Consider the following 15,951-nt stretch of genomic DNA (forward strand, 5'->3'; position numbering starts at 1 on the left):
AGATAGCTCCACACCCATGGTGCAGGTTAAACTTAGAGAGCTGCAAAACAAAACTAGTAGACATGAATATGAGAAAGATTTGTAAGGAAGTGGAGGGGTAAAACAGGGTTAGTAGAAAGACAGGAGACAATAAGGGTGAGTGTGATTAATATATATTAAGTATGTATAAAATTTTAATTTTAAAAACTGGAAATTTAAAAACTCATTATATAATTATAAAAACAAACTCAAAATGCTCTAATCTGTAACAACAATAAATAAACCATTTATATCTTTAGTAAAATACTGAAAACAAAATAATTTAAATGATAACACATACATGACTAGGGATAACAAATTTAAAAAGAGTATAAAATGATATATCAAAAACTGAGGTAATCTGTCTGAATAACTGCTTCACTTCAAATGTCATGGCCAGGGCTGGAGTGCCAGAGTGCAAAGCAGCGGACTATATCCTGAACAAGGACTTCTGAGACTGTTTTATGAGTACGCACTTCTGGGACCCAGTTGTCAACTGGGGTCTCCCCACTACTGCTATCAATGACATGAAGAAATCTCCAGAGATTATTAGTGGGCACATGACTTTTGCCCTTTGTTGTTATTTTTTGATATTCATGAGATTGATCTACAAGGCACAGCCTTGAAACAGGCTTTTGTTTGCATGCCATGTAACAAATGAAGTAACTCAGCTCATTTAGAGAGGACGGCTTATCAACTATGAAATGAGTAAGCAGGCATCTGTGTAGCAGTGCAAGGACCAGCTCTTGAAAGGGACAGTGCCCCAGATCACAACAACATAAAAAACCTGAAAATGGGAAAATAGATCATAATTGTAATTTTCACATTAATATAGTTTCTCTTCCTTTCTTTATTTCTACTGTTATCTTTATGATCATGTTAAATTGATACCACTTAAAATGCCTTGTTTTAATCAAAAGGCACTATTTCTAAAGTCTCAAGCTACCCACAAATCAAAAATCCATACGGAACAAAAATAAACAAGGAATCAAAAATACGCTACTACAATAAATCACAACTACAGAGCAATACCATGATAGAGAAAGAAAGGAATTACAACAAAAGTAGAAAACAAGTCATAAAATGGCTGCACCAAAGGTTTCTCAGTATTACTTTGAACATAAAAAAAATTAAATTATCCAATTAAAAGAAAGAGTTACTGTATGGATTAAAAAGTACCAGGGCCCAACTAGTTATCCATTGTCCCAAACCCACTTCAGTTCTAAGTATACGTGTGGACTGAAAGGAAAAGTATGAAATAGAATATTCTTTACACACTAAATCCATAAAAAGCAAAAGTAGCATTTTATTAAATAAAAGACTTTAAATCAAAGCACAAGAAAGGTCTTTAAACCATGATGAAATGATTACTTCCAAAACAGAAAATAATATTTAGTACCCAAATACATAAAGTAAATATCAAGGGTCCTAACATGAGAAAAAGCAGTACACCAACATGAAACTTTAACTCTTTACTTTTAGAAACAGACAGCCAAACCAGGAAAGCACTACCACTTTTCTATTCTCTACCTAAGCTTTAATGACCCATCCTATTCACAAGGTATTCTATATTCAATAGACAGAGTCACTATAAATCTTCTTCCTCTTTTCAGTTCATAACAAGTAAACTGAAGAGAAAGTAGTATGTTTGAAAAGAAATTGTAGGTGCTGACTCCACAAGGCTAAGAGCTGAGGTTTGGATGTCCTTTATTTTTTAATTTTATGCAGATGGGTGTTGTGCCTACAAGCATGTAAGTGCACACAATGGCGGTGGAAGCCAGAAGATAGTGACACAGGGCTGTGACTGTCCATGTGGGTGCTGGGAACTGAGCCCAGTAGGTTCTGCAGGAGTACCAAGAGTTCTTAACCACTGAGCCACCGCTCCAGCCCCAGGATCTACATTCCAAGAGAACATGTCTCTGGGGATCTTGCCTAGCCCTGGGCTTTCTGCTGCCCCAATATCACACTGCAATTCCTTTTGTTGCATTAGAAAAGTTACAATGATTAAACTCCTCAAGATTTAGATTTGAAACATGAAATTCTCCTGTATTTTCCACAGGACTGGCCTTGAGTAAATCTACAATCTCTGTCTTAGACAAACGTGGTAGAGTGGCAAACAGTACAAACCTTAGATTCTGGCAAAAGAAAATGAAACAGAGCTAAACTGCACACTAGATCAGATTTATCTAAGAGTTATTGCTAGAAAACTCTATCTTACAGCTTTTGAATATACAATATTTTTCTCAACAGCATATAGAAAATTATCCACAATATATTGATAGATAAGACACAAAAAAAAGCCTCGGAAATGGAGATGCAGTTGAATGGATAGAGTGAATGCCTGTTTGATCCTCAGCACTGCATAACCAGGCATGGTGGCACAACCCTCTAATTACAAGCATTCAGAAAATGAATTGAAAATAAAGGATCAAGAGATCAAGATCATCTGCAGCTACTTAATTTCAGGCAACACTACACTAAAAAATAACTTGTCTAAAAACAAACACAACAACAACACCCACACGTGTCTTAGTGTGCCTTTAGTGGTAGACTACTGGCCTAACAAGAGTAAGACCCTGGGTTCAATCCCAAGCACTGCAAAAAGAAGCCTTGACAAAATTTTTAAGAACTAAAATCATACAGAGTATCTTTTCTTATCATATTTAGTAAAATTAGAAATCAATGACAAGAAAAAAACTTTAGGAACTGTACAAATATATTGAAATTTCAGAATACCACCTGAGCAACCACTAGGTCAAGGAAGATTTCAAGAAGGAAATTAAAATACTTCTTGAAACCATGTCTAGATCATGGTATCTATGAGATATGGGAAAAATAGTATTAAGGAGATTTGTAGTAATCAAAGCCAATAAAAATACAGAAAAATCTATTTTAAAAACCAGAAAGAATGTAAATAGACAGCTAACTACTCACCTAAGCTAGATGAGAAATAATAAATCAAAGTACAAATTAGCACAAAGAAACAACAATAAGTGTTAGAGTATAAATTGATATAAAGTGAAAAAGATCAATGAAAAAGTTGGCTTATCCTCTGAGAAAAAGGTATCGGACGGGTCTGATGCTCTTTGGGTGGATGACACCTAAATGAACATCGGTACAAAGTCCCAATTTATTTCTAATATCAGAGATCAGACCTCTACTCTTGCCTGATGCGTCTAAAACAAAAAGGGGGAACTGTAGAGAGCTGCGTAATGCCGCGCCTTAAAGAAGGAGCTGGTTTCCGCCTTCCACCTTCCCGATAGTGAGTGCTCTCTGTCACGAACAACTCCACATTTGGCTAAGGCTGAGGATCTGGCTTGCTTCCATGTATGTGGACCTATCTGCATTGCCCACGTGGCACGCTGGGGTTGGCTACCCAGAGGCTATTTAAGCTGTGGGCTGGCTTTACCCAGGGTCAGATGATTGTTCAAGGTTCCTGAATAAACTGCATTGAAAAAAAAGAAAAGAAAAAGTTGGCTCATTAAAATAAAACAAAATGGACTAACCTTTATTTCAACTACGGAAGAGAATTTTCAAATACTATCAAAAGCAAAAAGGAAAGCATTACAACTCACACCACAGAAATAACATGGCTCATTAAAAGTATCAGGAACAAATATATGCCAACAAATTTGATAATCTAGAATAAATGGAACAATTTGTAGACGTATACACCTTTGCATAATGAAATAATGGAAAACAAAAAAGAATAGATGAGTAGAGACTGAATTACTAACAAACAGCCTCCCATAAAAAAAAAGCCTAGGTGACTATTATATTCATATTACATATTAGATGACTATTACATTCCATGAAATGGTTCAAGAATTCATGGCAATTCACCTTTTTATTTCAAAACGTACAAGAGGAAGGGATTTTTGTGAAGACATTATTGTAACAGGCCCCCAGACCTTAGCACAGCTGATGGAAGTGACATTCAGGTTGTAAAGCCTAGCATGTAGACAGTGTGACCTGCTAAAGTGAAAACAAAAGCCCAATCCATCATAGTCCATAGTTCTGGGAAAGTCTCTAAATGTACTAACTTGCTTTTTGGCTTCTGTAGTTCTGCTTCTGAATAACTGTCCTTGTTAACTGAAGTATGTCAACCTAGGACATGGTTTTCGTGCTTAAAAGATCACCCTGAGAAAGGCTCAGTGTTACTGAGATCCTAAACATTCAGTGTAGTTGCCAGGCAGCTAATAAAGATTTCAATTGGCTTAAAGCGAAGTCTCCTCTAGTGGATAGCCTACAACATTTCTGGAGGTTCCACCAAATTCCCAGAGACCAGACCTCATGCCACCAGGGATTTCAGAGTCCCTTGGAGTGAAGAATAGGGTAGGCAAGGGGCTTCTAGAATGTGCATAACCTGAGATGTTCCAGGACCTAGGAATCCCTTTGATGAACTGCAGTAATCTACCACTTTGGAAGAATCTGACACCTCCACCCCCAAAGAAACAAATTAGAAAGCTGTCTGGTCTGTCATCTCCAGAGTTAAGTTCTGGTTAAGGAGATTTCTGTTTGGACTCATAGGAGTGGTCTGACATGGCTGCTGATCTAGGATCCATGTGGAACATCAGTGGATAATGAATGTGTGGTGGCCATCCTGGTTGTGTTTACTGTGTGTCTCAAGGGGGGGGGGAGAGAGAGAGAGAGAGAGAGAGAGAGAGAGAGAGAGAGAGAGATTCTTTGTGTTTCTGTCACTTTTGGGATCCGAATCCTTTTGAGTCTGGTCTGCCAGGTCATTCAGGGAACACCCCTGATCCCGACCCTACAAAAAAAAAAAAAAAAACACCTCCACTTGTTCCACTCCTCAAGCACTCAATTGTTTCATTGTTCATTGTCCTGGCTCATTCCTAGTGAGTCCCAGTACCTGTGTGGAGTCAGAGAGGGCCGGAACCTCTCATCTAGGGACTGCTCTTGTGAGCAGTCTATTTCACCATGACCAGCTGAGAGTCATCATTTATTCTGGGGAAGGAAGGGCTCCCCATTACCCCAAAGAATTCATCGCTGGACAAACACCCACTCCACCCACACTTGAGAGCTTCCAAACTTCTGTAATTTACCATCTACTATTCAGGTTGAAATCTGGCATTTCCAGATAGCCTTTGAACTAAGAACAAGGTGAAAGACTCCCTTTCTCAGTAGGATTCCCTCTTTGCCTGATCTGGGGAACCCCAGAGCCTCTAAGAAGCATCACATAGCACTCAGGGAGAATACAGGCCCAACACTTTCCTGATAAGAAACCTATTTAGCTAGCTAGCATCTGGGGATTCCCAGAAATATCCATCCTATGCTAATGAGATGTCTTGGTGTCTTGGCTTTCAACCAATGACCTTTGACCATACTTGGAGCTCTTCCCCCACCCATGGGTAATTAAGTACTGTGTTACCCTTCTTATGATACAGCTGTGCGAACACAATCGCCCTCAAATCCCCTCCCATTGCCCGTGGTTTATAAGTGCCTGTTCCACCCCAAATAAAAGGCGCCAGCATCATCTATTTCACCATGACCAGCTGAGAGTCATCATTTATTCTGGGGAAGGAAGGGCTCCCCATTACCCCAAAGAATTCATCGCTGGACAAACACCCACTCCACCCACACTTGAGAGCTTCCAAACTTCTGTCATTTACCATCCTGTCACCAGCGGCAATCTTTCTAGCATTGCTTTGTCCACTGCAGTGCCCATATGTGGGAGCAAGCAACTGGCTGTTCTGGAAGTAGCCATTTTGCTTGCCTTTACAAAACTAGGCTCCCATCTCTGCCTCTCTCAGATTCAGAGCTCCAAGCAAACCTCCATTACTCACGAAGCAGCCACCCGTACCCACCCAAGTCAGGCTGGGCCCTCAGTATTACTTGACTCAGGTTCTAGAGTTCTGAGCTCCTTTGCCTCCAGTGCCTCACTCTTTTCTGACTGAGAATGGGCACATCTGTTTCCCACATCTGTTACTACTAGCAGCCCAGTGATAGGAACATACACAACTACAGCTGATTCCTGGGACAGTCCAGGATCTCACCAGACAAGGAACAACACCCTATCATCTCAGTGGAATGCACACAAGGAGGTAGTAGTCGTTCTCTGAGGTGTGCATTCCCTCCACTTCCTTGCCTGCTCTAAGCAGTCCCAGGGAAATGGAAAAGAAGTTCCGCTCCTTCTTTCACAATTTATGTCACCTTTCTAGCCAATGATCTATATAATTGTAAAACTCAAACCCCACCATTCTCTGTAAAAAAAAAAAAAAAAAAAAAGTTGAAAAACCACCCCTGGGCCAAGCAGGGCAATAACCACTGGGTAATACAGCCACAACAAAACATATTTCTCTTTTGTCCAACACTGACAAGACTTTATAAACAATTTCATTAGGTCCTTTTTACAAGGATTAAAGTCAGCTGCTAAAAAAAATTTCCTTTGTCACTCAGTTGGCCCCATGTATTAAGAAAAAGCTAGAAAAATTTAAAGGTATGAGGTAGGTCTCAGTTTCTGGAGGTAGCACAAAAGGTGTTTAACAACAGAGAACTGATTGGGATGAGACTTTTTGCAAATACTGGGAGTCATCATTACCTTCTCTGATGTTAGACTTACAGATACCAAGAAAAGTTTTGGCGCCTGGACCTCTGTCATAAGAATATCTCTTAACTGAAAGTCTTGCCTCCAATCAAAAAACATAGTTGGGCTAGCTCTCAGATTGACAAAGATTCCCTGGGGGTATGGGCAGAAACCAACATCCCAAGACTGGCCCTCTTAGAGGGTATTTGGCTTCCCCTATGAATTGTCTTCTACTGCTGGGCCACTGACCTGGCTCTCTTGCAAACAGTCCTAAGACGAGTGGGGCCTATTGATATTCTAATGACATACCCCAACCAAGTGTTGCCTGAGAGTACATGGTAAAGAAGAAGTAGACAGCTCAAACCCACAGGTTGATGAAGATCATCAGAAGGAAAGATCATTCTTTCAGAGATAACTGGAAGGTCTCTGGTAACTGACTTTGACCAGGCTACTCCTCTGGGATCCACAAAACTTTCTGAGTTGCTCAGAACCAGGTGTGTTCTTCTGAGACTATACATACAAAGGAGGACTATGCACAGCTTTTGGAAAAAACTGTTGCATCTAAGTTACTTGATGAGCAATAATTAGAAAAAAAAAATTTCTGCCATGGTTGGGGAAAACCTCAGAAAGAGGAAGAGACAAAGACATATATCACATAATTAGTTTTCTTGGTTCTCCTGGCTAGTTACTCTGCTATCAGCATTGGCTGGACTTTTAATTCGCATTCCGACTGAATTAGTGGCAAGGCCCTGCAACTTAAACTATTATGTATCAGTTCAGTAAAGTTAATGGTCCTTAGGATGAACCACACATCTTTAGAGCAAGGTGAGTCTACAGTTTGACACATTCACTAAGACCAGTGGGGAATGTAACAGGAACCCGGACCTTAGTAGGACCCCAGACCTTAGCACAACAGACTCTATGATTGAAGTACCATTCAGGCTATAAAATTCGGCATGTAGACAGCACCACCAGCCGAAACTATAACAAAGGACTAATCCATTACAGTCCATAGTGCTGGGAAAGTCTCTAAATGTACTAACCTGGCTTTCTGGCTTCTGAAGTTCTACTTTTGGCTAACTGTTCTTTTTAACTGAAGTATGTTACCCAAGGCATGGGTTTTGTGCTTAAAAGCTCACCCTGAAAAAGGCTCAGAGCTACACTGGGATCCCAAATACCCACTGCGGTTACTGCCAGCTAATAAAAACTTTCTATTGGCTTAAACCCATGTCTGCCAGTACATTATTATGTCAGCATTATCCAGACAATAACATTCAGAAAAAACTATAGGTCAATATATGCTTGATCAACAGGTTAAAAATTCCTCATCAAAAGAGCAGCAAACTAAACTCTACAGCATATTTTCTATGACCACATAAGACTCATTCCACAAATGCAAGATGGTTCAATGCATTCAAATTAATAAACTAAGAAAAGACACCAACAAAATGAAGGACTGTAAACCAAATGATCACATCAATGTGGAAAATAATTTGATAAAATTCAACACCCCTTCATGAAACAGTACTGAAAAGTTGGGAATAAAAGGAAGATATTGCAGCATAGTAAGATCTTTAGAATAAGCTGGGAGATCACATTAAAGTTAAAGGAAATAAGATGAAAAGAATTCCAAGACCTAGAACAAGAGAGGGATGCTCTCTTTCACCACTCTTATTTAATATGGTGCTAAAAGTCCTAGCAAGAATAACAAGGACAGAGAAACAAATAAGCATTCATTCTGCTTGAAAAAGACGTTAAACCATTACTGTTTGGAGATAACATGATCTTCTATATGGAAAACCCCCAAGAACTCCACCAAAAAAAAAAAAAAAAAACCCTACTAAAATGAACAAGTACATTCTGCAAAGTTGAAGAACGTAAAATTAGTGTGCAAAATTACCTGAAATAAAAATCAAGAAAGCATTTCTATTTGCAATACCTACAAAAGTAAAATATTAAAAATTAATTTAAGCAAATATGTGAAAGCTCTCTATATAAGATTTATAAAACACTAATGAAAGAAAATAGAGGAGGATGTAAAAATATGAGAAGATACTCCGTATCCATGGATTGGAAGAATCAGCATTGTTAAAATGTACAAGTAAAAGTGATTTATAAATGTGATTCAATCCCTATAAAAATACTAAAGATGCTCTATACAGTACTAGAAAACTGCAGTAATAGAATCACATGGAACCACAAAAGTCCACAAGAAAACAAATGAATAGTGAATAAAAGAACAAAAAAAGGTACTATATTTTCTGACTTCAAAACAAATTGCAGAGCTAAAGTGATTTAAAAAAAATATAGTATGATATAAAAATCACACAAAGACCAAATGCAAATAATAGAGCACCTAGAAATAAGCCTATGCATCTACAATCAACTGTTTTTCAACAAAGTTGCTAAGAACACATATTGAACAAAGGACAGTAACCATAATAAATGATGCTGGGGAATTCTTATAGACACAGCAAAAGAATCTCTTGGAAATTACAAAAATTAACTATTACTCACCAGTTATAAAAAAGCAACTCAAAATATATTAAAGAACTAAATATAATAATTAAAACTATGAAACTACTAGAAGAAAACTGAAAAAAATGCTTGAGAACATAGGGGCTGACAGGGAATTTTGTACAGGATCATAAAAGTGCAAGAAATAAAAGCAAACATAAAATGGGATTACATCAAACTAAAGTTTCTACACAGTAAAGGGAACCACAGAGTGCAGTCTACTAAATGGTAGAAATACTTGCAATTCATACATTTGAAAAGGGTTTGCTATTCAGACTATATCAGGAGCTACAAAAAAAAAATAATAATTAGAAAATTCTCCAAATGACTACAATAAAAAAATAGCACTATACTTAAACAGGCATTTAACAAAAGAAGACAAACATACAAATGGACAACAGGTAATGAAAAAATGTTCCACACCATTTACCTTTAGCAATAATTGCGAGCATAATAAGATGCCACCTTACACCCATGAACATAGCTATTACCAAAAAGACTAACAAGAAGAGGTGCTGGTGAAGGTATGGAGAGAAAAAAAATTTACTCTGTTCATGCAAATGCAAATTAATATACCAACTATGGGAGACAGTAAGGAGGATCCTAAAAATATAAAAATACAACTACCATATGATCTAGGAATCCTACTATTAGGTATATTTCCGAAGGAAATAAAATCATCATGCTAAAGAGCAATGTGTATTCACATACTCAATGTAGTATCATAATTCTCAATAGATTAGAAATGGGGGGGAAATCTAAGTATCCAAAAATTAATGACTAGATAAAGTTTTAGTACAGATATAGGATAAAATATTATTCAGTCAAAAAGTATGCCATTCTGCCATTCCTAACATAAGAACTAGAACTGGAGATCACTATGTTAAGTGAAATAAACCAAGGACAGAAAAGCAAAATGCCTTATCATCTACATGCATATGCATCCTGAAAAGGCTGCTCTCAAAGAAGCTGAGAGTAGAATGACTGTTATAAAAGACTAGGGAGATTGTAGGGGAAAAGCTAATAAATGGTTACTAAGTTTCATTAGGAATTGGAAGTTCTGGCATGTTCCTATATAGCAGGTAACTATAGATAACAATAATGCACAATATTTCAAAAACATGGAAGAAAAGACTTTCAAAGTTTTTAGCACCAAGAAGAGATAAATGCTTGAGATGAATGTGTTTAACCCCACTTGAAAAGTACAAAAACAATACATATATCAAAATACAGCATGTCAGTCCCTTAAAATATAAAATCACTTTTTTATGTATTTCTTTTAAAATGAATGCTTAAAAGGTAGAGGAAAAGAACAAGTATTTTAAAGGATGTAGACAATTCAAATAATTGTGTGCTGATGATGGGAATGTAAAATGTTACATCCAGTGTGAAAAGCAGTTTCACAATTCCTCAAAATTCAGAGAGAATTATCATCACATTGCCAAGCAATTCCACTTCTAAAGGCATATGCAAAAGAAACTGGGGACTCCAACAGGTACCTGTACTCCAATGTTCACTGTAACACTGGTCATAATAGGCCAACTGTGGAACAACTTAAGTACACATCAATAGATATGTCAGAAACTATGGGAGATGATTTTGACTCTCAAAGTTACTATTCAGACAGGAAGAATGATTTCTTGCTTTGGTACCAATATATACATGTCCCAAACTCACCCTTCTTAGCAGATACTGGAAAATTCCAAGCCATCACCTGATTAAGTGTGTATTCCACAGGGCATTTGAGATACATAATGTTTCCAAAGGATTTGGTCCAATTGCACTGTGAAGATCTCCACTGAGAGAAGTATTCATAGATGGTATAATAGCTAGGGGAGATCTGTGAATTAAAAACAGTTACATAGAACTTCAAAAATCTTCTAAATTAAAGCGGCACATTTCAAGAAAATAAAAGACGTTGCTTCCCCCTTCCTAAATTACAAATATGGACAATTATCCTTCATTTTTATCTCTAGAAATATTTTTTAAAAAAAGGTTCACATCTGACCTTCACAGAAATTAAACCAGGATTAGTTGTTAAAACTTAGGATATATTCCAGTGTGTTGATTTTTTTAGACCTACACACACACACACACACACACACACACACACACACACACACCAATATTCCTCCAGAGACCAATATCTCTATCATTAATTGAGAATAACAGCAAAGGATCTGGGGAGGAGGAGAGGCAAAGATGGTAACAGATCCCAATATTTTTCTGTTGCTCTAGGCCACAGCCCTCTGCTCTGCTTTTGTTATATCAACAGGCACCTGAGGTAAAATAAACAACATGGCTTCAATGAAATGAAAATAAGCAGGACAGTAACAGTGGGGAAATTTACTTATTATCTACATAGTCCTAAAATCAGCCATACTCTGTCCCTTTAAGAATCAATACAAACAAGAGGCTGCCATCAAGAATATGTACAAATCACCAAGTCAAAAGTATTAGCAAGAAAACAAAAGCAAGGATGAGAACCAATCATTACCAAAGTAGAAGAGGTGATATAAATATTGGTTTCTGTAGGTGATCCCAAGCCCTCCTCTGAGGCTCGGGACAGCACGGATATAAAACATCATTGGAAGTAGTAAATCTGATATTCCTGGACAGGGAGGGGGCTAATAAGGATACAGTGTGGTTGCGTCCCTTTAGATCTTGTACTGCCTACTGTCTATAATTTAATTGAATAGTCTGAAAACCAGAAAAAGTCTCTTGGGGATTAAAAACCCCACAACATCCTGGTGAGGCATCGGATGAAGGCTAAGTACAAGATCTTAGACTCAGAGTGACATGAAGGTATCTGCATTCTTGTCCTCCTAAGTCTATTACCCACTTCCCCAGAACTATCCGGATAGAGTACCTTTCCTCACTTGAAATCTGCCATCTACAGCCTCCAGACAGCCAGAAGCATAGTTCTGTCTTCTTGGTCACAGAATGATTGACTGCATTCCTGGAACATGTTGAAACTAAAGGATCTGCCAATTTGTGATCCTGTTTGTTTAAGCCACCCCATCAGTAAATGGACAGACAGTGATCATGGCTGTCTTTACATTATTCATCTCTGACTACATTCCAACTAAAGAACTGGGACAATGCTTTCATCAGGTTTTGCATGCAACTTTATTAAAAACACGTAAATAGAATACGAAAATACACTTATATCAAGATAACGCACAGAAATATACCTTATTTAGGGTGAATAGGTTCAGTACTAGGTTACATTACAGAAATAACAAAAATACCTCAATTTATATTATATATAGTACAATAAATACCAGCAAGAGTTCAATCTCTCAAGATGAGTTGCATCCACAAAACAACCTCCCTCAACAGAGAGCATAAGTATCAAATTTATAATTATAATAAGCATTAGTTTATATTGGAAAGACAAAAAATGTTCAAAGCTTTGTGAGACTATACAGCTATCTAGAGTTTGAGTATTAATCGAATAACTTTATCTCTCACATCAGGATCACTGTGCTCTGCTAAGTCTTGGAGTCTCTGGTCAAACTGTTTTGCCTCCTGGAATATTGAAACAAGTTCAGATTTAGTGAACATATCCTTGGAAAATATCTTTGCCCTTTTTTTGAACTGGAAATTTATATTCTCAAATATTTCAATGATGCGAAGAATATTAGCCTTTGACTCATTCTTGTGAAAGAGAGCAATCAGTGATGATAATACTTCAGCACTGATCAGTTCTCTTGTATTGGCTTGATTTTTTGACAAATAAAAAATAACTCTTAAAATTTGAAACTTGATTTTGACACTCCCTTTGCTTAACAATGTAGTGAAATATCGGACGTAATTGATAACTACGTGGTGAAACTCAAATTTCACAGTCAGGCTCGCTAACAGTTTCAGTTCCTCCACTTGTACAGAACAGTTCAAAGGACAAGAGAGTATGTCCTTACAAATCTTATTGATATGTGCTTCCTTTTCTTTTACTTCTTCAGAGGGTTCAGGTTTGGGGTCCAAAATTAATTTTTTAAGGTATTTTTTAGCATTTGGATTATCGATAAAATTTTCAATCATAACAGTAATACCAATATCATGAATGATATCTTGGGTAAATGGGTAAGCAGGACTGATGCCCATTATCATTGTAGCCATCTGATGAATAAAAGGATCCCTAGTTAACCTAAGTAGGGCAACAAGTTTATCAAACTCTTTAGGCTCTAAACTAAAGGTGCGTGATTTACAGCGGCAGTTCTTTGGATTGGGTCCATACTTTTCTCTTTCCCGGACTTGGTTTTTTAAATCAGCTAAAGTCTGGATGTAAGGTCCACCGTAAGGTGGAATCTTGGTCAAAGGTCGAATACCCAGAGGAGTTTCAATTAAGGTCGCAACCAGAGTCCAGTTCCCTTCTGGAGGTAACGATTGCTCGGCTTCCTCAACTGGGACTAGGACAATAAACCTGCTCCTTGCCCATGCCTCTGCTTTTCTTTTTAAAGTAAAGTCGAATGTCTCTGTGGGTTCAGGTTCTTCCTCAACCTTAGGTGGGGGCTGATAAACTTGAAGAGGGGTTTCTTCTTTAGGCCAGAACCAGGACCCTACACTAGGCTCTTCTCCAGTCCAAAACCAGGAGCACACATAGTCTTCATCCTCATCAGTAGTGTTGATGACAATACTAGTTTTGTTCCCAGACCTGGATCTGATACAGGCCTCTTTCTTTATCTCAGATTTGTGCTTACTACTGCCCTTATCATTAGCCTTGGCAGAACACTTGGCAGATTTCCCAATACTAGTGTCAACTTTGACTTCAGATTTGGTTACAGTAATGACCATAGACGTAGGCAAAGTATCTGACTTGGTGTGAGGCACTGAACCAGGATTTGCCAGTTCTGTCTTAGTCTGAGCCAAAGCTCTGGTATTAGTCTTATCTTTCTTTTTTTTCATTTTCCATGTCACAGCCTCGGGCTCAGTGTAAATCACGGTTTGTGTCCTGGCCATTGCCTCATCTCTAGCCCCAGCCTGGTTCCCCAATTCTTCTTTTGGTTCTGTCTTAAATACTTTCTTGGTCTGACTTTTGGCTTTTCCTTTAGCATTGGCAGGGCTATTGATTTCAGGTTTGAAAGAGGCCCTGGACTCTTTTCTACCTTTTCCTTTAGTTGTAGAGCCAATCATGGTTAAAGAAAAAGGCAAAGCCAAATAAAATGCACCTATATCAACCCTGTCTGGAAGTCAGCCCCAAGTTGCTGTGTTTTCATATAAAGTCCAGTTAGTCATTCAACTCCCTTTCCAACTAGTTTCTGCCAATGATATAGACAGCATGCTGAGGAAGCTCACTCAAGATAAAGAAGGATAGCTGTGCTTGGGCGCAGGCCTGTGGAGGGTGGTGGTCTTCAGCCACTCCAAGGCCATCAGATCTGTCACTGAAGTTGGACCTAGGGGTGGAGGAAGGAAATGGGGCTTTAAGTCTCTTCCAATTTTCTTTCTCCTCATGCTGATTAGCACAGAGATATTTAAATAGGGAAATTCAGTGTTCTATGGGGAAACGTAGACAACTGGCAAACTCCTTCCTTCATTTCACCCACTGTGTACACCTCTATGTGCTACCAATCATCTTATACCAATCACACTAATAAAAGCAGAAAGAATAGGAAAGCTGGATGGACATGAGAGGCTGCAGAATTTCTAGGTTGTATCCTGACCTGGCTAGAGCCAACCAAATCTTGCCTATTCTATCCTATAGGTCTTACTCAAGGATTCCCCACTTTCATACTAACCTGTACTTATGTGAAGTAGTTTTCTCCTTTCTTTGTTTGCATTGGTGACAAACCCCACAGCAGATCTGGCAGACCTACAGTCAGATAAAGAGGACAGAGAAACTAAGCCCTTGGCCCTTATTCTTGCCTTTCAGACAGTTTGCTTTGCTTTTCCCTTCTTGGTCTTCCTCTACTCCCATTACCCAGCTTCAAAGCTGTTCCTCCTCCTCCTCCTCCCTTATGGCCCACCATTTTAACTTTTCAGTGATTGTTCTGGTAATTCCGTAGTTAGAAAATAGATAATAACGAAGTATTAGAGCAGGACAAGAAAGAAGGTATGAAAGGAAGATGTTTGTATCCTGTATCAATTTCCAAAGTACACCAAGACTCCTCATGAATCCATGGACCAAATAGGGGTCATTGATAAACTGACAAAACAGAAGGATAGAATGTTCTAGTCTCAGTGACCTTTGTCTCTCTATCTTCACACCAACCTGAAAAACTGAACAATTTTCTCTTCATTATTTACTAGCTACAAGCTGAGTTATTTTTCAAACTTTCACAACAGTCAACAGTTATAGAAACCTATAAATATGTCTATGAATGTAAATCTACAAATAAGAGAACATCAGTACTCAGTAGTTTAGAAAACAGCACCAAAGGAATAAATGCTTTCTGGATATAGACACTTGTTTGGCAAATAATTCTTTGATTCCCTTTCTTTTGCCACCCCGAAATGACACCCCCAAATCTCCATGTTCCTCTGCTATGTGCTTAAAGCCTGATAATTTCCACGAAGAGACAACTAAATCATCTTTGCACAGTCGGTCGTAGTGGTGTCAGTAGGGATGAAACACCTGACAATAGCAGGAAGCTGGGAAAATAATGAAAAGTATCATTTTCAATTTTCTTACAAGTTATGATTATTACAAACACACACACAAACCTATCACATTCTTCAACATAGTTAGGGTAATGGAGGGTATTTCTGGAAGACTGGCAAAGAGGAGATCTAGAAATTATTCTAGATCCCTACCTATTATTGGAGCTTTTCAAACTGTACAGATACCAAGTAAGTTTTGTTTATCTTCTCCCCTCCCCTTTTGATCTGATGCTCTGAAATGTGGAGAATGGCAAAACATTTACCTACACAAA

The 15,951-nt window shown here is 38.1% G+C and overlaps 2 protein-coding genes and 1 pseudogene across 7 annotated transcripts in view; 1 reads left to right on the top strand and 2 right to left on the bottom strand.

Annotated features, from left to right (window-relative positions):
- The window catches only part of Gprasp1 (G protein-coupled receptor associated sorting protein 1), a 54,155-nt gene that overhangs the window by 37,626 nt on the left and 578 nt on the right, over positions 1-15,951 (bottom strand). For 4 of the 6 annotated variants that reach the window (XM_060375525.1, XM_060375526.1, XM_060375520.1 and 1 more), the window contains exons 1-3: positions 14,818-14,858; positions 14,378-14,475; positions 10,757-10,919 (exon numbers count right to left, since the gene is read on the bottom strand). The gene's annotated coding sequence lies outside the window, so the exon portion shown is untranslated. Of the gene's footprint in view, positions 1-10,756; positions 10,920-14,377; positions 14,476-14,817; positions 14,892-15,951 lie in introns of those variants that run through there. The other 2 variants (XM_060375523.1, XM_060375524.1) reach the window with 2 other exon arrangements.
- Positions 483-746, top strand: LOC110541562 (mitochondrial pyruvate carrier 1-like; annotated as a pseudogene).
- Positions 12,185-14,378, bottom strand: Armcx5 (armadillo repeat containing X-linked 5). Its single transcript, XM_060375527.1, has one exon. It carries the CDS (start codon positions 14,213-14,215, stop codon positions 12,515-12,517), a length of 1,701 nt encoding a protein of 566 aa, XP_060231510.1. The 5' UTR covers positions 14,216-14,378; the 3' UTR covers positions 12,185-12,514.

Source organism: Meriones unguiculatus, chromosome X, assembly GCF_030254825.1.
Source record: "Meriones unguiculatus strain TT.TT164.6M chromosome X, Bangor_MerUng_6.1, whole genome shotgun sequence".
In the NCBI taxonomy this organism is placed as follows: domain Eukaryota; kingdom Metazoa; phylum Chordata; class Mammalia; order Rodentia; family Muridae; genus Meriones; species Meriones unguiculatus.